This window comes from Anguilla rostrata, chromosome 4, assembly GCF_018555375.3.
Source record: "Anguilla rostrata isolate EN2019 chromosome 4, ASM1855537v3, whole genome shotgun sequence".
Taxonomy (NCBI): domain Eukaryota; kingdom Metazoa; phylum Chordata; class Actinopteri; order Anguilliformes; family Anguillidae; genus Anguilla; species Anguilla rostrata.
The window spans coordinates 34,643,849-34,668,493 of record NC_057936.1 but is presented as its reverse complement, the minus strand read 5'-3'; the positions used below and the strand labels follow the sequence as shown (position 1 = coordinate 34,668,493).

General features: G+C 41.6%; 1 protein-coding gene across 4 annotated transcripts in view; it reads right to left on the bottom strand.

Annotated features, from left to right (window-relative positions):
* LOC135253275 (integrin beta-1-like) overlaps nucleotides 1–24,645 on the bottom strand; it is a 55,067-nt gene that overhangs the window by 6,004 nt on the left and 24,418 nt on the right. For 2 of the 4 annotated variants that reach the window (XM_064332363.1, XM_064332365.1), the window contains exons 2-12: nucleotides 7,820–7,886; nucleotides 7,246–7,331; nucleotides 4,982–5,204; nucleotides 4,069–4,239; nucleotides 3,618–3,856; nucleotides 2,728–2,883; nucleotides 2,440–2,535; nucleotides 1,814–1,903; nucleotides 1,445–1,585; nucleotides 731–933; nucleotides 126–364 (exon numbers count right to left, since the gene is read on the bottom strand). The exons of 1 other annotated variant lie outside the window; for it this stretch is intronic. In XM_064332363.1, coding sequence (XP_064188433.1) covers nucleotides 126–364; nucleotides 731–933; nucleotides 1,445–1,585; nucleotides 1,814–1,903; nucleotides 2,440–2,535; nucleotides 2,728–2,883; nucleotides 3,618–3,856; nucleotides 4,069–4,239; nucleotides 4,982–5,204; nucleotides 7,246–7,331; nucleotides 7,820–7,886 — 1,711 coding nt within the window. Of the gene's footprint in view, nucleotides 1–125; nucleotides 365–730; nucleotides 934–1,444; nucleotides 1,586–1,813; nucleotides 1,904–2,439; nucleotides 2,536–2,727; nucleotides 2,884–3,617; nucleotides 3,857–4,068; nucleotides 4,240–4,981; nucleotides 5,205–7,245; nucleotides 7,332–7,819; nucleotides 7,887–22,696; nucleotides 22,752–24,645 lie in introns of all 4 variants that reach the window. One more of the 4 variants, XM_064332364.1, reaches the window with a different exon arrangement.

Genomic DNA, 24,645 nt, shown 5'->3' with positions numbered 1-24,645 from the left:
CACAACATTTGTTCCCTAACTGCAATGGCGCCAAGCTCAACCAGGAAGCGATGGCTACGTCTCAAACTGCTACTTTTCAAATGGCGGCTAGGTTTCAAACGGGCTGCGTTAATGGCGGGACTCACCTCCGCAGAGCTTGTTGTTGGAGCGGTCGCAGTTGAAGTTGTCGCACTCGCAGTACTTGCCGCTGTAGCGCTCCTCTGGGTTCTCCCTCTTCTTGCACTCACACGCGCCGCATATGCAGTCCCCGTTGTTGCTGCAGATTTCGGTGCCGTTGTCCCGCCGGCAGTTGGCATCCAGGTCGTCGCTGTTGACGTCGTCGGTGCTGCACTCACACTGTCTGCCAATGCGCCCCTCATTGCACCTGGGAAGGAGACAAGGACTCTGAGAAGTAGACTAGAGAGAGACAATACCCGTCTAAGACTGAAAGACACAGTGGCTGACATCTCATAACAACACCGGTCACTCCTCTCAGACACAGAATTCAAACTCCATTCCATACAAACTAATTTACAGAAATACCTCAGTGTTCTATCAAGTTAAAATTAAGGAAAAAGGCCAAACAACATTAATACATGAGAAAGGAAGAGGAAAACATTCAGACAGTTAGATGCGCAACAGATCATTTTAAATAATGAAGCCTGACAGATGCCTAGTGGGCGGACATTTTAAGCACTGTATTGTTGCAGCCCATTGAAGGTGTGTAATGTGGGGATGTGGGAGACTCTACCTGCAGGCTCCACACTCAAATGTTCCATTCCCGTTGTGACAGATGGGGCTGTCCTTCTCTCCATCGGCCTGGCACGAGCACTCGCATATGAAGTTGAGGACAATCTCCACCTCCTCTGTGAAGCCAAGGGGTTTGATCTTGATGACCTCCGACTGGCCCTGCTTCGGACACTTGTGTGCTTGGACGCTGATTTTGAATGACACCTGAAAGGTGTGGTTTGGCATATCAATGCATACAGCAAGCACATGTACAAATTTGTCCATTTCTCACAAGTAGTGTGTAATGCTATCATCATTACATTTATAGTATATTGTCTAATACGGTTTTACAAGGAACTGTAATATCAGAGGGGCAACCTGTGATATGTCTGTTTATTTGCGATTCGCAAGCGATGCATTTCCGTGAAAGGCATTTTGACAAGTTAATGCAATCGGCGAAAGAAAATCTTTGCAGTTTTATGAATCACTTTCATGATTCATAAAACCGTTCACAGGCTGTCAGCCTGACAAGGGAGGCTCCCAGGAGTCCAAAGTTTTCCACAGCAAACATTCCCAGTACTCTACTTCAGTGGTTAAAGTACGTGCAAAGTTTCACAGGAAACTGCACCACAAAATATTTTTACACAAGAGAGAGAGAGACTGAGCAGACAGAAAGACAGGTACAAACAGAAAGAGAGAGCAACAGAAAGAGTGAAAGAACGATGCTCATACCAACCTCGTCACCGATGGAGATGTTGGAACACTTTCTGCCATTGTCTCCTTCTCCCACCAGGCCATTCTTACAGTGGGACTGGTATGTGATGGTCACCCCTTCGGGAAGCTTGCTGTTCTCCAAAATCACCTCTGAGGACAGGGACTACAGAACACAGCACAGTGTGGCACAGCTTAACTGGATGGTGTTGCACAGGTGAATTCATAGCACGGTTTGGCACTACATGCAATTGACAAAAAATTTTATGCTAACACTTGTTTTAGTCTTCAAAGCACGTACTTCTAAGCAGTAGTATTAAGCCAAATCAACACAGTCCATGTGGGAATGAAGCTGAATACACAGAAACTGCCTCTAGTGTTGAGCCTCACTCACATTGTAAGCATCAATAATGAGATTGATCACATTGCTGGAGTTGGCGGATAGAGTCCCAACAGCGGACTTCGGAATGAGATTCTTCAGTTCCTGGAGAGGAAACAAAGCAAAATTCTTCACATTTCCAAAAACAATATATTTCACATTTTTTTAGAAAAACAATCTATTTATGCAATTCTAATGTGCAAGACAGTAATGTTTACCTTGTTGAGACAAATTTAGCTCGCTGGCAAGATGTTTAAATTTGGCCCATAAAAGCACATATTTCTACAACGGAGTCTAGAATTACAATCCTTTTTCAGTGTTGTGGTTTTGTCACCACAAAGGGTGTTCCAAGTTAAAGTCTACCAGAATACCATCTCATTCCATCCTGACTGAGCCTTACAGTCCTTGTTGAGAAAACATACAAGGACGATGAACCAAACCATCACCAGCACGGACGGAACACATAGGAAATGCTTGTGGGGTACAAACATGCTAATGAGGAGCAGATGGTTCCGTCCCAGGGCAGACATTCCACGGGCATTCAAATAGCTGGATCTCTCCCAGACATGAACACATGCACTGCGGCTGTGATCTCCAGCCACGAACTGCGTACACTCACACACTGACTCACTCAAGCACACCTTGTAAACTGGCTGGAACTCCTCAGTGACGGCAAAAATGGTCTGAATGTTGTTGTCGCTGAGTTTCTGGACCAGGTGAGCGATTGAGGGATAGTCCTGGAAAGGAAGAAATAACATGAAAATGGTTGATTATCAAACAGTTGTTCATTTGTTAGGATGGGTGTTATGTTGTACACAGAAATTAACTGTTCATTACAGCTCAAATCTCCATAGTAGTTACAGTGAAAGATAAAAACTTATCTCAGAACAAACTATATTACAAGGGCAGAGTTTGAGGCAGTTACGCACATAGTAGTGACTCATCGTGTACATGTTGTTCTCCAGGTGGCATTTCCCATCGTTGGGCAGCACGATCCCGCCCAGTTTCCCATCTCCTGCGAAGTGGAAGCCGGCGTCGGTGGAGAATACGAGTAGGCGGGTCACATTCCTCCAGCCAATTGCATCCTAGGGGGTTGGAGCAATGGGTAGAGTGGGAGGTACAGAGGTTCATCAAAACAAATCCACTAGAGTAACTAAAAATCAAATCTGGTTAGAAAATAGAAATACCGCCTTGTGGTTGTATGCCTCCGCCAACCAGTAGCTAGTTTGGATATAAAATGTCATCACTCCATCATTTTATCTTATTAGACATTTTTGTGAAACTTTGTCATAATTAGCGTATGAATTCTTGAGTTATGGCCAAAAATGTGTTTTGTGAGGTCACAGTGACTTTGACTTTTGACCTTTGACCACCAAAATCTAATCAGTTCATCCTTGATTCCAAGTGGACGTATGCGCCAAATGTGAGGAAATTCCCTCAAGGCAAAAACGTGTTTTGTATTCCATCAAGGGAAAAACGTGTTTTGTGAGGTCAGTGACCTTGACCTTTGACCACCAAAATCTAATCAGTTCTTCCTTGAGTCCAAGTGGACGTTTGTGCCAAATTTGAAGAAATTCCCTCAAGAAGTTCCTGAGATATCGTGTTCAGGAGAATCGGGACGGACGGACAGATGGACAACCCAAAAACATAATGCCTCCGGCCACGGCTGCGCCGTTGCGGAGGCATAAAAACAGATTATATAGTAAAGGAACTAAGCATTGTTTATTAACTACTGCCAGGTCAAAGTACAGGGAAATGGGAGGTCGCAAGGTCACTATTTTCCGCCTGCTTGCGGAAAAAGAAAGTTGTTCACACTTACGCCACAGACTGCTACTTGCATGATGGCGTCGAAGCCACCCTCAGGTGAGTCCAGGTTCCCAGAGATCTGTTGCTGGCCCACCAGAGTATTGAACTGTTTTCCGTCGCTGGTGAGTTTGAGCACATTCTTGTAGCTGAAGGGGCTGGTGCAGTTCTGGTCACCAGTGCAGGGGTTCAGGAGCTTGGCTGGGGTGGTACTGATGTAGGGCATGACAGTCTTCTCCACAAAGGAGCCAAACCCTAAATTGGGGAAAGGGTGAGGGACCAGCCTTAGAGGAATGTCACTGGTACAGCAGACCATGCACAAAAAAACTGCAGTCAAGGACAAAGCTGCTAAGGACATCTTTTCACTAACAATAAGAAAGTGAATACTTGTTGGGACAAAACATTTCTCTTATTCTTCTTGGGCTCTGAGACCACAAAATCAAGACAGCTGCTAATCTGATCCTTACCAATTTTGAAATCTGAGGTAATCTTTGACATTTCTATCATCAGACTTGTTCCCAGGTTTTTAACATTTTCCAAATCATCTTTCATGGAGAATGAGAGGTCCATAAGGTAGTACAGATCAATGGGGTAGTCTTCTGCCCTTTTGAACTTGAGATTAAATGACTGGGCTTCACCTGCATAGAGAGAGAGAGATAGAGAGAAAGATAGGAACAAAGAGCTTGAACAATATCCGTCCTTCAGGGTAAAATACTTTAAAATGATTCTGCTGGACAGCTTCATGGTCTTCAAATGACTGCAAAAGAAGAGGCCAAACGTAGCTTCTTGTAAAACTGTTTCCTTATACTAAGTTGTCGATGATGGCACAAAAGATGAGAATTTCCTAAAACTAAGACAGAGTCGGACTGGAACTTTAGATTTTGGCTTTGTCTTTTTGGCCAACTTCCCAGGCCTGTTTCACAAGGCTTTAAAAAAGTCAGATGAGATGGAGACTGAATGATTAATAACAAAAGACTATCGCATCATCATGAAAGAACCGCACAAACAATAAAGGATCACACATTTACATAGACGTTACAGAAATCAAACCCAAAATAATCTGTTATTTTAACAATATGCACATGTACATATAATGTACATTTTTAACATTTTATATCATAATACATATATAGGAACGTCAGCACTTAAAGGTTGACTATTCGCATAAGACTATGAGGCTAGGCTTCAGATACTTCTGAACAAGGTTTTCTATGATCTCTGAAAATCAAATTTGCATGCTCAATTTTTAAAACTCTAGACAAAAAGTTTCGGGAACCAGAATACATTTCCTAATGCAAAGCACGTGCGGGACAAACCACACAGAGCATTCCTAACTGGGAAAGGGCCAGACGTGAGCGCACAACCGTGAAAAAGGGTTACCAGATCGGAGGTTGAGGGTGATCTTCTGTGGCTGGATCTGTGTGATGTCCTTGGGGTCGATTTTCTCCGCCCCGCTCTTACTGCGGTCGGTGACCGACACGTTCTTGTCGAAGGTGTGACTCCCACGGGGGTTCTCTATGAGAGTCATATTACAGCCCTTCTTCTTCAGCGACTCCAGCTCGTCGCAGCGGGCCGACGTGGGCTCTCCCTGCTTCAGGAAGACCTGCAGGGGACGAGACGGTAAGGCCGCTGCAGGTAGCCACTGTGCCAACACGAAGACCAGCTACAAAGCTTAAAGGAGTACCATGGTGATTTTCACACTTTCTCGGTTTTATGTGCTATTTGCACAAGAGGCATTGAAGAAACACAATGAGCAAAGTATTAAATATGTCCGTTCTGTATTTTCGGAGAAATATGCGTTTTAAATTCATCGTCCTATTTTCAACCGGTTGAGAAAGTTGTCATTTTGCTACGTCACGAATACAGTAACCACTCCCATTTCCACGCCCCGTAAAGAAATCTGACAGGACACACCGTCCTGCTGTTCAGACAATGCAAATATTTGACTAACGTTAGGTTCACTTAAATTAGAGTGCCTTTAGATTATTTCTGGTTATATTCATTTAGCTAGCTAGCTAACGTTCGCTAGCTAGGAGGTTTGCTTTCATAAGCCAATGTTATCGATAACGTTAGCTTGCTAGTTTGCTTTTATGAGGACGTTATAGTTGTGCTTTTATCTTAACTTGGCTAGCTAGATAGCAAAAATTATAACTGTATATAAGTCAACGTCCTTACCTTAGCTATCTATCGATACTTGATATACTACTAAGCTAGCTAGCTTGTGAAAATTCAGTCTCCCAAAGAGAGCGCGTAGCATGGGGGTAGCTATGGTAACGGGGCACGGTCTGTCAATCATAGCTAACTGACAGTTCTCATTACCACGCCCAGACGGTTCGGGTGAATTTTTATCGTGGGAAATTTAGGCTTAGAAAAATACGTTTTAAAGTACATTGAAATGACTGAAGAATAAAACAATTATGCACATTTGTTTTGTTGTTGCCTGAAGACAACTGGGAAGTGTCACGTTCAACCACCATGGTACTCCTTTAATGCAACCGGGAAATGGTGCAGCAGGTTCATTTCTACTTTGATTCTGAGGTTGTGAATTATTCCCATAGTCAAAAACAATGGGAATACTGTCGAATTTAAAAGCATTGTGCTCAAATGACCTTCGGACAACCCCATTATTTTTGGTCTCGGCTTCGGATCAAAAACAGGACTGTTCCATTCTTTTTTTTTACTGCAATATCAAATGTAGAAGAAACAGAACTGTGTTATATTTGTTCTATAACCACCTGTTACCAAGTGTTCCATTTCTGAGGGGTCTTGGTTTAAGGCAAGCAAGGGGTGCGGGCACCAAACACACTCTGTTCCCTTATAAGGCCTAAGAAAACACTGCCGAGAAGCAAGACTCCAGGCCGATTACATAAGAGTGAAAGAAAACCATTTCCTGTGCCATTCTCACAGAAGGGAACGAAAAGCATTAACATTGGCAGATAAACCCTGTCAATGTCAAAAAGCACAAAACAGATAAACAAACAAGCAAAAAACATAGTGCCCAGAGCTATGCCAACATTACAATGGAGATTTTGCAGTAAAATACCTGTAACACTTTGCAAACAACACAAGAGTAGAGAGTTAGGATGGACCGACAATAGTGCCTGTTAGTGCTTAAAGAAAATTAACTGTACAATGTTCATTGGCAATACAAACATTGCTTTACGTGTGAATTGTATGTGAATACAGTGAACGAGAGGGACGTTCAAATTGTCCGTGCTAGGTGTGGGGCCATTGTGGTACCGTTATGGATATGATGTGGTTGTGGATCCCACAGAATACAACGAAGTAACTTTCAGAGATCAGAGGTACACATGGTTTCCACCTGTCCCATGTATGGGTACATGTATGTATTGTATTATGTATTAAGTACATACGCCCAGGGAGCATACACCCTTCTGTAGCCTTTCAGGTGAGCATCAGATAAAGCCAGACAAGTCCCTGCATGAAGCACACTGACTGAAAATCCCTGGGCTGTGCATATTTTGCAGATATTAAACCCTGCTGGAGCTGAGACTCCAACGACATCACAGCAATGGCCACAATGGTACAAGTAGCAGGGTAGAGTAGAACTCCTCACATCTTACAGGGGAAAAAGGAAGGAGTTCTACTATGCCAACAAAACAAAAATCTTTGAATGCACTTACAGGGTCTGTACACCACCCGCACTTCTCTCCAACTTGAATGCATTCCCCACAGGATCTCGCATTGGCCTTGATGCAGTCATTCCCCTCTATAGGGCAAAAAGAAGAACATTTTTTTTTTTTTTAAAAAGCAATAGCCAGCAAACCTTGCCCAAGGTGATGCAGCGCACACACAATATTTCGTTTGGAACGAAACAGCTTTCGGTTCCTGCCCCCCTCTATGGGGCAGGCTGAAACTGGAACATTCCGCTCTCACGTCTGTGCCATGTTGGAGGAGGATGGGGAGGGCGGGTTCCTCGGAATTATGACATCACCCCATCGGGTCCGCGTGCTTGCCTCCCTCACGGGACGGCACGCAGCCATGTTAGCGCCCCGCTCCGATTTTCTGTGCATGGCTTTAATGCCACACTCTTTTACAAATGGCATAAAATCTAGAGTGGGAGGCATCGCAATTTTGACACTACCAGAATGATTCACTGCTATGATCATGTGACCAAACAGCAGTTTACCAATTTGTCGTGAGTTACAAGAATAAAATCGAGCTGGGAAATAAAAAAGAAAAGAAAAAGCAACTTACCATGCTGGGCACAGCTGTAACAAATTATCCCCGAGAGAGTTGCTATAAAAAGTACTTTCAGGTCCATCTAAAAAAAAAAAAAAAATTACATTTACACAATAATTCAGAACACACAATGTAGAAGTTTGGATGATTAGATGAAAGTTAATGGGCAATTGATAGGATTCACAACCTCTAGGTGCCCTCCAGTTGTACGTAGTTGTTAGCTTCCATTTGTACAAAGCAAAAACAACATAGTTGCTATGGGAAATGCCTGGGAAAAGCATTATGCTGTTAGCATGAATTACTTCAATCACGCCCAAACATCCTAATTATAAAAAGCGATCGATTAATTGCTAAACATTGTTTAAAAGTTATGTTCCCCTCATTAACCATGTGGAATGTGGATCATTTAAGTGCTTCTATTTCTGAGACCACATTCATTACTGACAGCTTAAGAGCCCAACTGAGCAAAGCTTTATGGAGGGTTTCCTAAATCACGGTCAGCCATGGGACAGAGTGTGTGAGTGCGAGGGCATTTGTGCGTGTGTATGTGTGTATGCTTCTGTGTGTATGTGTGTGTGTTGTGTATGCTTGTGTGTGTGTGTGTGTGTGTGTGTGTGTGTGTGGGCCAGCAGTGTTATTCTCAGGCTGTGAGAGGATTGTAGAGGGGGCTGGTGTTCGATTAGTGCTGGGGCGGCAGCTCTCTGTCCTGTAAATAGCACAGGCTCCCTACAGTCAGTAGCCCCCTGTCCTGGACCTCCCCTCCTCCCTTCTGTCTGGGTCATCTCCATTGATCCACAGCCCTCTGATGATGGGCAAATCAATAACCAATCAAGTAACCCTTGAACACTAAGCCCATTGCCTCGTGGAGGCTAAATGCCTCAGCCGTACCGCCCTACCTTCCTCCCTGCAGGGAACGCATGGTTGACAACAAGAGCGAGTAACGCCCCAAGAATAAGACATGACGTCCGGGAGTCTCTGACATGAAACCAAACCCCCCCCCCGAGCCGATTAGACTCCGTTTCCAGTCACTGCGGTGTGTCTAACAGTACCGGCGGGTGAATCAGTCCTCCGTGAGTGTGCCTGTTATATGAGCAGCGGCAGAGCCGGCAAGTCTCTGACCCTCAATTAGATCATAGAGCAGCTTTTAGGGTCGCAGAACCAAAATTAGCCCTTTATCAGCCAATGTCAAGCTAAAGGGACATTCTGTGCTACTCTTTTTAGGTCAAGGGCTTTACTGTTAAATATGAACAGTAACCAGAATTTGTTTTGGTCAGAGAGCATATTTGAAAATCTTAATTTCAACAAATCAAAGACAAACAGTAAAGCAGCATACTTGGAGTTCACGGTCCACAATTTTTAGCCTATTTATTTTCCTGACTTAGGTTTTCAGATACAACCAAAGATAAAGGATGTTTATTATGTCTCAAGAGCTGCACTAAGATAACCTGTAATCTCCATGTCCTGCTGCTACGTGTCTTATGCTGCTCTTTGGAATTTGCTCCATCAAGATGCTGGTTGTAACTTGTAAAGAGAATTATAATACAAATCTCAGGCACTTGGGTGGAGATGGGGATGGTTGTAAGTAAAATGTATGTGATAGAAGGTCTGGAAGGGGGGAAGGGGTGAGGAGGGAAAGATGAGTGACTAAAGAGTGCCTCACGGATCTGAGAGAGCCTGCCAACGGTAGCCTCCAAGTCTACATGTGACAACAAGAAACTCTTCATCGTGTGCGTGCAGGAAAAAACAGGAAATTGCTGATTATTCACTGCTATCTTTCAGCATTTCCTCTGTTACTCCTATCAGCAGAGCTCACTGCGAGACTGTCTGGGACTCTGACTCAAGCTTTAAGTTTACATACATCATTGGTCACAAAGATAGAAAAATGAACAACACTGTACCGGTAAAGCCTTGGTTAAATATTCTCAGTATAACAAAACAAAGGTGCAATCAACTTGAAGGGGATGGTGTGTCAGTTTGATGCAAAGAAAAAAAAAACCCATCAAATTATTTTCACGAAAGCTATTTGAGTACAAATACAATAATGCAGCAGTTAATGTGAGTGCAGTCAACTATGTAGATCGGAACTGGTACGTTAAGTACACCTATGAGAGACAAGGAGGTGGATATCCCTAATACCATCAGATTAAGAGCCATGGACATCAAACGCAGTCTGGTAAAGCCCACAAAGACTATGCTCAATACATAGCACTTAGTTTACACAGAGACAAGTATATGAACAGCCTGTATGTGTGTGTGACTTTTCTCAAAGGTACATATGATATGTTGAGGAATAAATATAATATATAAATATAACCTCTTTTATTCAGGCCAGCCTCCATTGGATAAAGTAACTGCAGCCCACCAAGAAAAGTGGACACACCACCCTCAGGATGAGGCTAAAAACAGAGGCTCGTAAAAGAAGCCTGGATGAAGCGAGAAACAAGAGTGAACACAAATGAACAGATCTACTGGACAAAATCGTCCTGCTGCATATCACCCTTTCTTGCCTGGCTGGTTAGCTGGAGCTGTTGCCCCTCACACACTGCTCCTGAACCTCACTTGGGGACTAACGACAGCCCCGCCTGCTTAAGGTGCTGGGGAGCGGGGCTCTCGCCAGCACACCAGGGGAGGCAGTGATGCACTGCCTAAAACACGTCTAAAATGGGTCTCGGTGGTCCAAAACTCCAGAAGGGCTGAATCTCCACAGACCTGAAGAAGGCCTGAGCTCAATCATGGCACACAGCATGCACAGCTGCTGTTCATGTGCTGCCATATATGGATAGGTGGCAACCTCAGGGCCCCGCCCCCTTCCCCAGAACACAGAGCTCGGTTAGAGACCTCCCTCTACTCCAGCGGGGGGGGGGGAAGGCATGCAGAGAAAGCTGCTTGAGTGATTAACTGCTAGAGCACTGTTTAAGTTCAGCAAAAGGGGGGCCGGGGGCATCTTTGTAAAATATTCCTTCAGCTTGAGGCACGAGGGAGGCCTGTTGGCAGTCAGAGTGAGGGCATTAGTCCGAACTACACCGCTTTCATTAGATTAAAAAAATGCCCCTGGTCAGCGCAAAAACTAATTTCTGCTGCAGCAAAAGCAATTTTGCGAAGAGTCCACCAGCAGCACGGCAGTGAGGGCGCGTGTGTTGTTACCAGGACCACGGCACGGCCCAGTCGAGGATCAGTTCTAATGAGACAGGAATCTAAACAGGAAAAGGAGGCTTTCCGCTGAAGGATACAAACATATTACAGTGACCAACTGCACAATCGACCAGTGCAATGCTGCAACAGCCCCGCCCCAACCCTCCTCCTAATAGAAAAGTGGAACACTACCAACAAAAATCGTTCTACTCATTACAATCCCGCACCCCCCACCCGTGAGAAGATTCAACCACAGGACCTTCAGCTAGAGCCCAGAGCCACCGTGAAATGCGGCCCTGATCAGATGTGGACAAGCTGTCTGAGAGAAGGGAGAGAGTGCCACCAAGTGATCCCTCTCACCACACATGAAATACCTTCTTTAACATTTTCAAAACCAAGCAGCAAGACTGTACATAATGGGTCTGTAGACAGGGTGCAAGTGTGAAAGCCAGAATCACCAGCTTGCAGCTCATCCAATTCTCTCATGGCCGCTTTGGGAGGCCAGGAACGGGCCAGGCCGTCATGGTCACTAGCAGAATCACAAAATGCTCAACCAGACTCTGGCTTAGTCAGTGTTTGTCTGTTTCCTCTAAACAGGAAGCACATACCCTGGTCATGACAAGGAAGTCCAGATCAAGAACTAAAATGAGACACCATGTAGAGAACTGCAGTTATCTTCTCTTTTTTTAATTAACCATTCAGGTTATACTTAAAAAGTGACCACAAAATTCATAATTTCCCTGCCTCATATGTAGGAGCTCAACCTCAGCTTCAAATGGATAAAAACAACAAGGCACTTACAGTGTCTTGGGTTTCAGTGCACCCATAAATATGCAGCAGTAGAAGAGTCCTGGGGACTTCTACTGCTGTGGGAGTATTTTAAAGCATCTTATCTTATGAGACAACATCAGTTTGATTTTTTTTGGCTAACTGTCAGTGCACATTCCAAAACAATTTCACTCCCACCACATGAGACGCCATTCGTCCAGCTCCCAGCAGCTGGATTGTTTGATATGGGATGGATATCGCAGAAAAACCAACGAGAGAGTGGAAAACATCCAGATGGCTGCCATGTCTACCACATTTTCAACAAGAACACGAACCTTTTACGGGGCTTCCAAAATTTTAATGCAAGACCCATACTAAATAAGAAGAGGCTAAAAGCAATTAGTCACACTTCATTAATTGAATCTTGTTCATCATTACAGCTAAGCTGTGTTTTCAATCTGTACACCACATCAGAGGCTTTAATACAATGGGAATAAAACTCCATTCCAATCAAAATCCCCCTTAAGGCCAGTTCATAGTCCAGTGCCAGACTGTCAATCAACATTAGAACTAAATAGGCTACATAAATATAAGAAAGATTAACATCAGAACTAATTTAAGAAATATAATCATGCTTTCATTCTCATTGGCTACCAAATAATCCCCCATAAATATATTTTAGCCTGTATTGATAGCGAATGGCAAACTCTTCCATACATACTAAAGAGGGGGGGTCAGACATTCTTGGGGGGCTGGGTAAATTTACCCCTTAATTGTAAAGTGGTTTAAATGATTTCAGAGTCATTAAAGAGGCAGTTCACTTTGTTTTATAAATATCATTTATTTTATGTTTTTGATTGGCCCAGTTCTTGAGTGTAATGAAGGATAATTCAGGCGCTTGCAGGTGTTTCTGACAATGTGTGGGCTTCACAATGGCTGGTATAAGGGGAATTTAGGAGTCGTGGTCTAAAGAAAGAAAATTCACTTCAAGTAACTCCAAAGCAGCTTGTGCAGCCCCAAACCACACAAGGGCACTTGCATATGGGATGAGAGGTGGCCGCCCTATGGACTGCACCAGGCTAACATGTTCATTGTTAACTAGACATAAATCATTTACGTATACCACACCTTCATATACCAATCTTAAATTGTTCAGCAGATGTGGTATATGTAAATGCTGGAGGAGACAGTCACCAAGTAATTGCATGTTCCAGTTTCAGTATGGTAAAACGAAAGTTCAATCAAGTTGTTTTATTGCATTCTGAAATGTTATTACATTCCATACATGAAGCTACAGGTATGCGGTATTCAAAATATTGAAATATCAAACAGACAACATAGAGGATTGTGCAGATGTAATACAGACAGGAACTATATTAGAAACTGAACCTTATTCTAATTAAAAGAGGTTTGAAAAAACTGATGGGATTCTGAAATGTAATTTTCCACACGATATAATATTAATATTGACGAAGGGTTTAAATTCCAAAACTGTAAATTTCAATTAAAGGATTTTTATGAAATCATGATACTCAAGTCTATTGTGACCCAGAGTTGGTAATGCAATATAGTCACACTGTGACTGAATCTAGCCTATATGAATCTACAGAGGATATGTGTGGGGCCTCCTGTCCCCATAAACTGCTGAGTTAGCCTTTCTGCTCCCTTTACTCAGAAAACTCTTCCCACCCAATCACGTTAGGAAAATGGCATGCTGTCTGGCTGGCAGCCAAAACCCCAGTGTGGGGCATAATAGAGTAGGCATTATCACCATGGTAACAAACAGACTAATCAACCCCCCCCCTCCAAACAAAAAAAGTCTTTTCAGCAGCAGGGGGCATCTCCCTGGAGTGGCTGGCCTGCATCCCAATTGTGCACCAATTAAAACCTTCCTTTGATTTTTTTTGGGGTTGTTTTTAAATCACTGTCAGTGCTGCACTGTACAGAAGTGTTCAAGCCAAAATTAAGCCAACGAAGCCTGGACATAAACCAATTTAAACAGAAATGTAATACGACAGTCAAGTCAAACGGTAGATTAAAGTAGCAGCCAATATGTGGCATAGTTCACAGTATAATATTTACAGCAGGAAGGAAGGGACTAATATTTCACACAGACTTAGCATAAGGCCAGTGCATACACTGTTCATAGTTGTGTGCAATACATGATTTTGTAAAGAATCTTTAGCTTGTCCATTAGCAACTAACAACCAACCACTCCTTTCAAAGCCAGTACACCCCCTCATACTTTCCCTCTAAAATCCAGATTTACACATCATGAATACATTTCAACATCCGGTTATTTAACAAGTATCCTTTATTCTGGACAACATAATGTTAGTTTAGCTGTACTTAATGCTCAACTATCATTACACAGATTATATAAACACATGGTTGTGACACATTAGTTATCTGGGATACTCCACATTACAACCAGTCGCCACTTATATGAGAATACGTTGCATTTACAACAAAGCAGTGCCTAACTGCAGTACAGTTCTCCTAGCAGCTTTTAAAGTTCCATAAAACTGAAATCTGCGAATTCTTTGCTGATGTGTTGTTTTAATACTTTTTTGCATTCACAAACAGCAGAGAAATATTTTAAAATGATTCTTGCAAAAAACAAACAATGCTGAAGAATCGTCCCTTCTCTGGATGCAAAGAAAGGAATACGTTTTCCCCAAAAATGATGTGACCTACCAGAAATGGGTTTTATTTCTGGAGCTCATGGGCACTGCAATATTACAATAACCTGTACAGTTAGTATTTGCAGTGCCCATTTTCACCTGGAACGTTGCAGAATGAGGTGAATCGGTAAGTAGGCCTACTGTTAGCTATTGCAATTAAATAGCTATGAAGCTGACACGTGTGGAAAAGACTTTCTTTATTCAGGCGTTTGGTCCGGAGCTAGAGACTGCTATAGAGACTGGTGTACAGTAGCTCAGTGTTAAAACATGACACGTTGAATGATCTTCAGGTTTAACTATATGATGGTAAAGCCTAGTTTATGTTGCTTTCTTTTGTTTTGTCTGGTACTGTAAGGTTGCTGCATGGGACAATTTGCTCTAACCAGTTCTAACCTAGCTAGCAATGAGGAATGATTTACATATGATGTGTCTTATGCATTTGAATGTTAATGAGCGCAGGATACATGCCCACCCTGTCCATGTCCGCTGAACAGGTCACAATAATCTAATAGTGTTTATTACAATTTAATGGTTATAATTGGGTTAAAAACTTGAAAGAAATATAAAAAAGTCACTTCTGGGGAATATAATCACAATTTGAATCCAGTTTCCTGGACCTTCAAGAAAACCTTGAGGGAAACCATTTGGTCTGTGCTCACCGAAAGCGTCCTCCTAATCCGGTGCTAAATTTCAGCATGCACATTGCTGAATACTTCAGATGACTGCTTTGTGATGCCCTTGGTTGACATTTTAAAGATGAAATGCACATTGTGAATGAACGGTAAGTCATGGGAGGGAGCTCCTTGGGTTAGCAGTGTACACATTTAAGCCCATTTCTGTGAAGCCTTCATAACAGGACAAGGTATTTTAATGAGATTCAGATGCTACTGATTAGGCTGAACTGCAGACTCTCCTTCACCTTGGCAACCAGTTATTTAACAAACAGGTTACATGGTAGGTTTAAATGTCTCTCAGAAAAAAAGAAGAAATAAAATAAAAATAAATCCAGCTCTGACTCAAATTCAAAACAGGATTCAATTTGCTTTGAAGTGGGACTATTAAACAACGTGTAAGGCAATCAATGATATCTTTTTCCTGTCCTGTAGTTCAGTCAGCATATTTTAGGTGAATCCAAAGATCATGTGGCAAATTCCAAACGTAACAGACTTTATAATCATGTCCTCTACACAGCCTGTGTCATTTGGGAAAGCAAATGTACCTGTTAAGAACCATTGCATATACCACATGACCCTCCCAGCATTTTGAGAATGAGTTCAAAAGATCAAATAAAGTACACGTGGAACTTGCACTGGTTTGGTTCAGCAGCACTATGATATGTCAGTAAGGATAGCCAAATCATACATCTATCACAGTAAAAACAAGCATTTTATAAACAAAAGGTGACAAAAAGTACAAACTCGAACAAGCATGTACTGCACCAAACACAGAATTGGATCACAATCGCCATGTGCAATTCCAACAACAAACTAACAGAGGTGCCTTACAGACAGGAAAAACAAGCTGACGCATGTCATCATAAACATTTGGGCTATTCCTGTGACAGCTGCTGCCAGGACATTAAAAGTGCAAGTATGGTGTACTGGCAAAGGGAATTCGCTGAAAATTAAAAGAATTAAAAATCCATGTTTATACACAGGTGCAACTTCACTGGTGTACCATTATAAAGTTCTACTTAACCTGAAAATTAAACGTAAACGTAAAGACCCCAATATAAATGGGCACAATGCAGTAATGTAGACAATGAAAACCACTTAAGGCATCTTGCCAAAGTATTATGAGTACCTTCATGCACAGTACACCTAACAAGTAAATCAACAAAGTAATATTAAGAGATGCAGCAATTAGATGGTCTAAAAGAAGCCTTTAACAAGTGTTTTTTTTGTTGTTCCACTTTAAAGTAGAGCAGGCTGTAATAAACAGGCTTCGTTGTCTATTTACAGCAGGACACGCAAAGCCCAGTTCCCAGCTGCGTGGGGAGATAGTGGTTTCACTGGCACACTTGCTTATTCCACTGTCCTGGACCGTTACCACAGCGAGAGGCCAGCTGTGTCCTTATAGCCTTTGCTGGCAGCCTTCACTGAATGATTGGAATGTTTGAAATGTTTGGAAAATATCCCCCCAGCCCTTGTGTAGAACTGCAGTGCGCCAAATGGCACGATTTCCACAAGAGAACTACAGAAGAAAAATGCACACAACCGTTTGAGAATTCTGCAGACATACAAATGGCTTTTTATTTGAGCTTAGTGCGTGTGAAAATTATGCATGTGAAAATTTTGGCCTAAGCCTCTGTAATTTCTTAGTATCAGTGATCACCCGAGCGATTCTTTACCAAACTGTAAGTTACTTGGGGCGTCCTCAAAATCTGAACCGTCTTCAAAATGGAACGCATAGAGTACCAACAGTCTGCACTGTGTGTTGTGGGTGAGTCTCCCAGAGGGACTGCTGTTGGGATCCCTCCTCCTTATTTAAACTATCCTGATGAGGACATGAACCGCAAAAGAGATACATTTGCCAACTGTATCGAAGTGCTGGAAACTTTTGCTGCTGTATTTAAACAAGCCTGAAGAGGACAGACAGCAAAAAGATACATTTGCCAAATTTATCAAAGTGCTGGAGCATTTCACTGCATCGGTATAACTGTATTAGTGTTTCTGAAATATGTCTCTAGTTGGTTACAGTTGTACTTTCCCCAACATGACAAAACTTATGTATTACTTGTTCATTTTTAAAGGACAGCAGATGGAGGGAACACTCGAGAGAGAAGGGATCACAGTTCAGAAAATGTCACGGTGGGGGATTGAACTACAGAGTGCATCACACTTTTTCGGGGAACAATGTAGCCTTAGAAAAGGGAGAGAAATCAATCTATGGTATAAGGAGTCATCATGCTCCAAAACCAACCCACCAATTCAACCCAAACATATGGTGGCAGCTTAAGGCTTCCTTACTGACTTTGTTAACTTGTAGGCAACCGTCAGCAAAACATTAAAGGGAAATTCCACAGAAAAACAACATTAACCTCATTTAAACAGACTAAGGTGTAGCTGATTATGTCTCTCCTAGCAGCTGGCCAAAGCAAATTCTGCACAGAAACAGCGCCAGTGGCAGGAGCAAATTTGGTATAGGTATAGACCTCTACCATTGCTTATTTTACAAGAACTATGGGCAAAGAGGGTGGTGATCAAACTCACAGAGAGAGAGAGAGAGAGAGAGGAGGGGTATCTGCTGTTCCAGCTGCAAACAGTACCTTCACCCTCATCCTCTGGTAGCCAGTAAAAGTAAACACTTTCCTTCACTGATGTTAAACCCTTGCAATTTATATAGCTGGAAAACCATAGCAAACCAGCATTTTCTTTTCAGTAGATCTGAAGCACAAAGGTAAACTAGATTTTCTTTCTTTAGTGGCTAGTTTCCTAGAGAGTAGTGGTAGTAATGCCCAGTCTTTGTTTGTATTCGGTAGAAGCGGCAACCTGTGATTGGGGCCGTCTGATCCCTGCCCATGGACTGTAAGCTCCGCCCTGTTGTAGTCCATAGTAAAGCAGGAAACAGGACCATGCACAGTAGTTTGGGGTTATACCTCAGCACTCACTCCAGGTAGGCTGAGCTCATTAATCAGGAGGACAGCTACTCTTCTCTAAAACAAAACCCAGGGTGGCATTTACTTTTGGAAGTACCAAAATTGCTGCATTATAATAGTAGATGTATTCTAAAGTATACCATTTTGAGGGGTAGGATGCATGAAATTAACTAGTTACAGGAATAAAGACAAAATTATGTAATATAAAATACGCTTCATGTTTAAAAAGATTTTCATTAAAATAAATGTCTGTTAAGTCACTATCTATCGCCGAATTAGGTAACACAATGGTGATTGAGCCTATTATATTAATTTATATTATTATTAATATAATAATTTATGATTAAAGAACTGGGTGTCTGTGGCGACATTCCCGGGAAAAACGTTGCGTTAGCTAGCTAGCTAATGTAATTAACACAATTTAATGTCAGCTAACAATTAGAAAAAACGCTAGCTAATGCTACCGACTGGTACTGAGCTCACAAAACGTCTCTCGAATGCAATGCTACCTTGTTGCAACGTTGCAATGTAGCTAACTAAAGGTCAGTTCAGATCAATGATTCGCTAAGAGACTGGATGCAACTTGCAAAATTCCAAGACGTCTGATTGTAAACGTTCTAACTGCACTTGGCGATCCTGCAAATTCTCTGCAGTGTAAAGATGTTCATACCGGGCAAAAGGTGGATAAAGATGTCTGCGGATATTGATCATAAATAATTCTACCCCAGGTCTGCTACAGCATTTTAACCCAGCTCGGCAGTGTAAAGACAGCTTAAGCTAGCCTAATGTTAGACAATGAATGTGTGTGTACATAACGTTACTTTTATAACAACCATTTTTTATTCAGTAAATAGTAAGTGTTATAGTTGGCGTGGCCCAGGTGCCAACTGACTGACGTCACACAGGCGACACTGGTTGGATCCGGTTGGATCTCTGGGAAGTGAGGTCCAAAAACACACCTGCAATTACTGCTTTTCGCCATTGGTACCCCCAAAGAGAACGAAACAAATCTTCGAGATTGTAACTTTAAGCAAGGATGTTGTGCAAGGTCTATTATTTCGAGAGTGTCTCCATTTTTAAACAAATGCTCCACAAAATACTGGCAATACCTTGCCTGCATTGGAGCACAAAGGAACAGGTGATATAGCCTAGACACTAAGGCTGTCAAAAGTGCCATAAAATTGAGTTTGAATATTAGCTTTTGTAATTAGTTAGATTTTGAATATATTCGAATATCATTTCCATATAATTCACAAAAATAAGCTGCTTATTGTCGGGCGCAATATGCACGTGACGCTCCCTCTAAACTGGCCTGCGCGTTATTTTCCACAAGCGGGCAGTAGAATAGAGGACATCGGTGAACTTTCATACTAGGTTACTACATCTGGGGCCTCGTTTATAAAACGTATTTTAGATCAACTGTGTGGCGTGTACGTAGAAAATCACATCAAAGTAGTGATTTATAAAATTTCAACATGATTTGACGGTGGAAACGGTTGTGGCTCTACGTCAGGTCTTCACTTGACGTATGCACACGCAAGTTAATTGTATAAATGAGCCCCCTGCAGTTTCTATAGCCTCATGCGCAAATGAATAAAGCACTTTCTCGTGGATGTAATTTTCCACAACTCGGCATTTATTAATCACAATAATAGGGGAATGATTGTTTATAGGAAATCCCTGTTTATTTCTTAACACAAAAAATATTCAAACGGCTAATACTTGTAGCCTAAAACAACAAATTACTTAGTTTAGTTGTTTAACTTGTTTCATCATCCAATTTTATCAAAATCTTCAGAACAGAAAGGAAACATAGCCTGCCATGGGAACATTATTTAGCCTAAATTGTTAGCTGACCAGATCCGTTGAACGAAGTGAAAAAAGAGACTGGCTCGCGAGGCTAGCTGACCGGTAACGTTAGGTGTCCATGGAGCTGAAAGTATCACCGGAGGTTATTGGCAAGGAAAACCAGACGATTCACTTGCTCTGGGTCCAGGGGAGAACGTTTTTTGTTGATAGAGGAAGTAACGTTAGCACAGGAAATGAACTTTGCGTGCATGAACATGATTCACCGTATGAAAAGCCTGTATATTCATGTTAATCACTAAACGCGGGATCCAAAACTAATATTCGAATGCTCAAATTTAGGTTCGAACTTAAAAAAGAAAGAAAGATTTTCGAATATTTTTCAAACTTCGAATATTTTTTGACAGCCCTACTAGACACAGTTGCATTTTCATTTTATGAATAACCGATACAGCGAGATAAAAAGGTAAGATAAAACCGATGTGGTTCTGTCAGTAATGCAGGTGGTCACAGTAAGGCTCAAAGTGCTGCATTGGTAACCAATGTCTACTACACAAAACACTAAAAGAGGACTTTGCAAGTCTATCCCTGAGTAAACGGTAACACAAATTGCTTACAAAAAAGCCATTTCAGTGTTTTACCATGGAAAAAAGTATTGATTGGTTCACTCAAGCTAGTGATGGACAGCACTCTCTCAACTCCACCCATTAAGGCACTGATGAAACCTTGCTTTTCCAACAGCAGAGAGGCTGATTGAATATAAATGTGACGTTTTATCAATGGCTGCAGTCACATTAGAGGCAGCTGCCAGAGCAGACCCTTAACAGGCAATGTAAAAAAAACTGACAGGCTTAATGGAAATAAGTGAAGTCTGCATTTAAGCCTGATCACATTGACTTCTACAAATTCTACTCTTGGCAATTTGTTAGCGAGTTGATTCACTGAATGAAAATATATTTCCCTTGGAGCACAGTTAGAGCATTAGGAACAAAACCATTAGGATCCCATTTTCCAAGAGTGATATTCCTCTGAAAGGAACATGTCAGACTGAATTTCAGTGTGATGGAGGTCCAGTGCTTCCAACTTTTGCAAAAGATCCTCCAGCTTCGAAATAGCTATTGTACACAAAAGCTGCTGCGATTTAAGAGAACATATCCCAGCGTGCTCTCCATTACTTACAAGCCTACTAAGCATACCAAATGCACACTGTACCTGATAGACACAGACCAAACCACATCATTTCAGTTTTTTATTTTTTATTTTTTAAAGACGGTGGTATCCTGAACCTGCAGAATCATACAAAGCCTTTGAGCATGAGTGGGGAATGCCTCATGCAGCCAAATATGAGGGGTTGAGCCCAACCCCTCCACCACAATCTAAACTCTCAGAATGGCAGTTCTTCCACAAAGAAGGTCTTTGTGGCATGCTCTCATACATGCCCAAACACAACGCACATTAGACATTCCCTGGTCTTACTTTTTAAAAAAGTTTAGAATGCAAATCACTCAATAGAGCTCTTTTTGTACATCACAATAACCTATCCATGGCAAGCAAATCTGACCACTGACACCATTAGGCCATTACTGGAACTGCCCATTAATGAACTGAAACACTCACACGATTTTTAATGTAGTGGCTCAATAAAAGATTGGGACCATTCCAAGGTGCTGGGTGTGTGGGTGCATGCTAACAGCCCCCCCACCCCCTCCAACAGTGGAATAAGCTCTGAAAATGTCCAAACTAGAAAATATTGCTCAAGATCCTCTAACATGTGAGATCATGTTGTGTGAGGTCACTCTTACAGATCATCCTGAGATCTTATGAACACTATGATACAAGGTAGTGTCACTTGTACTGATCATTCAGTATTTAATATCTTTGTGTGCATTAGTATAAAGAAGGCATTTTTCTCTCAGAAATTATAAGGCCAAGTACATTCTGAAACAATCCTACTGTTTGCAACAGTCATTAAGCACAGCTTAATGACAGTTACTGACTGTTCAGTACTCATGTTTTAGTTGGATAGACCTTTAATGGCACTTGCTAGGGTGGTGAAGGCTCCCCTGTATAAGTCTGCCAAATAAATGCATAACCAATTAACAGTCTGAGCTGAGCCCACTGTCTTTACATGAAAGCACACAAAGTATCAAGATAAAAGGATAGGCCTATTTTTTCACATCCTACTTCATCTTCTCAGTTCATCCCCTTCTTCCATTTTCCTCCCTTCTTAGAGATCAAAGCTTTTTAAATTTGAAGGTAAGCAGCAGGAACAATGTATTAATAAAAGATCCCAACAAAGCCCAACTGTCAGTACAGTATGTATGCTAAGCAATGTGTGCTTACCATGTTCCTCTCTCAAAGGACAGAAAAAAGGTAGATACAAGTGAGTCTGTACACATACACAACAAACTAGCGTAATAAAGCAGGTGGAATCTATTGTAGGGCTGGGTTGTGGGGGGTCTGGTGAGCGGTCAAACTTCCCATGAATCAGACTGCCACTCTGCCCCCCAACAGCTGCTATGCGGGGCTTGAGGTCACATTAATTCTGCTGGCATAACTCATGCCCTGCCTCCAACTCTCCTCAATTAGCTCCCCCACAAAAAGCATTTCAGCCCCTCGTGCCCTTAATTTATGCCCAAGATTCCCCAGCACACCAGAAAGAGAACTTTGCATTCTCCATTTTTTATGGTTACAGAGGAGGCGAGAGCTTTGGATGAAACCCAGAAGTCCGGAATCTTGATTTTTGCAGAGAAGGATGTTAACTGTTATCCCAACTGAACTGTGGTTTGGACCTCCATAAAATCTCACCATTCAATTTTATTTTTCATCCACATTGCTAAAAGGACCCCTTTGGTAGAAGTAGTTGATACACCACTGTTGATACAACTGGCTTCTTTTATTTACTTGTTGAGCAATATCCAGGCAAAAGATACAGTGACACAGCAAATGCCACAAGACACTAGAAATAGCAAACACAGAAAAGGCCAGTATCAGTGTAGCTAGGGAAGCATTTGGAATGCATAACAATATTGTGCTTGTATTGACTTCATTTTTAAGCTGATAACAGGGGCAAGGCATCTGATGCATTGTTGATGCTGTAATTTAAGTGAAAATGTCTCAAAAACCAGCCTAATCTGAATGTCTTTAAATCATTTTTCCAAGCCAATTTAATAAGCAAAGCGATACAGACCCAGTAGTTCTCCAGAGTCATGCTCTCCGTTTAATGATAAAGTAAGCACATAATTAAAATAAATAAAATGTGCTGCATTTTTCCTTCATAAGTTGATATAGGCTATTCCATTTATCAATAAAGTTGGTTGCAGTTTGTTTAATTTAAAACAGGGAGGCATCAATATCAGTTATTATGGTCAGCCAAATACTTATTGATCCAGACTTTCCAAATTATGCATGCCTAAATTTAACCTAGCTAAACTTGATGATCGATTAGTTCATCCAGACAGACATGGATGCAAAGCAAAAATAGGTAAAGCATCAATAGCAAATGGAGAAATCTTTTTACCTCAGGATGGTGCAGATATAGCAGCAGGAATTCAATAAGCACTTAAAATGACAATCCATGATTGACCAGAGGGCCTGAATGTTTACAGTTTAGTTTGTTATTCATGGATTATTGGACTTCATCAAGATGGAAGAAATCATTTTCCAGTGTTGTTAGCTGCCCCCCTTTTTAAAAAAAACCCCACATATATTGATATTGTTGTAAAAAAAAGTTATTCAGGTTAAGTACATTGTGCAAGGATTTAATAGCAGTGCTCTGTGTGGAAATCAAACCCCAAGACCCTTTGATTACAAGACCACTTCCAAAGTTGCAACAGCAGATGATTTAGATCTATCTTGCATGCCAACAAAAATACACCCCTAAAGGCTATAATGCTCCCAAAGGAAGCAACTGAGTAACACCTTGCTAAACTAGGAAACCGTTCAGACCAAACATGCTGCATCAATACCGGCCCTCAGTTTGCCAACCACAGCTAAACGCTGGTTTAACCACATGAAAATATTACTTAATTACACTAAGACACCAAGCACAATGATAGCATAAACCATTATTCACAATCGGTATGGTTCCCCTGACTTTCAACAAGGCTGTTTTTAAGGTTTACATAAAATTCACTGTGAATGTCTCTTCTTTTTAACCTCGGCATACAGTTACCATGACAAACCAGAGAGAAGCGGTGTGGTCAAAAAGAAAACTTCAAATTACAGCATTTTTAACCAATAATGAAAACACATTCTCTGACTTAAGTCTTTCATGTTGTTGCAGTGCACAGCAGTGTATATTCGTAGAAGGCAAATTCCAAGAACCACATACAATTTTGAGAAAAAACAAATCAAAACAAAAAAAAACCCCAACAACTTCCAATTAATTCTCAGGAAATTGTTTAAACTTCAAGAATGGCTAAAAACACATTGTAATATATGATTATGCAGAGAGGAGAGAAGCATGAACCAAATTACTGTGTCAACACTGACAAATAGACATTTACAAGGGAAGACCAGGTTTGAACTGGCTAACGGGTCTCTACTGAGAGAGGCCTCTTAATACTTAAACACTTTACCCTAAAAAAATGTAAACACACCTTGCCAAAGCACGAGAAAATACTCTGAAATATGGATATAAAACATGAGGAAATCCAAATTGACTTCATATTTAAAAGGATGGCACACAAGTAAGTCTAAGAGGTTTTATATGTTGGTATTGGTGAAACTGACAAATATTCAGGTAGCAAAATACACCCAAACCATGTTCCATGTGCCATTAACACTAAAACAGTGGATTCCCAGCTTGGGAAAATACACTTGCATGTCACTGGAAAAACACATGGTTGGAA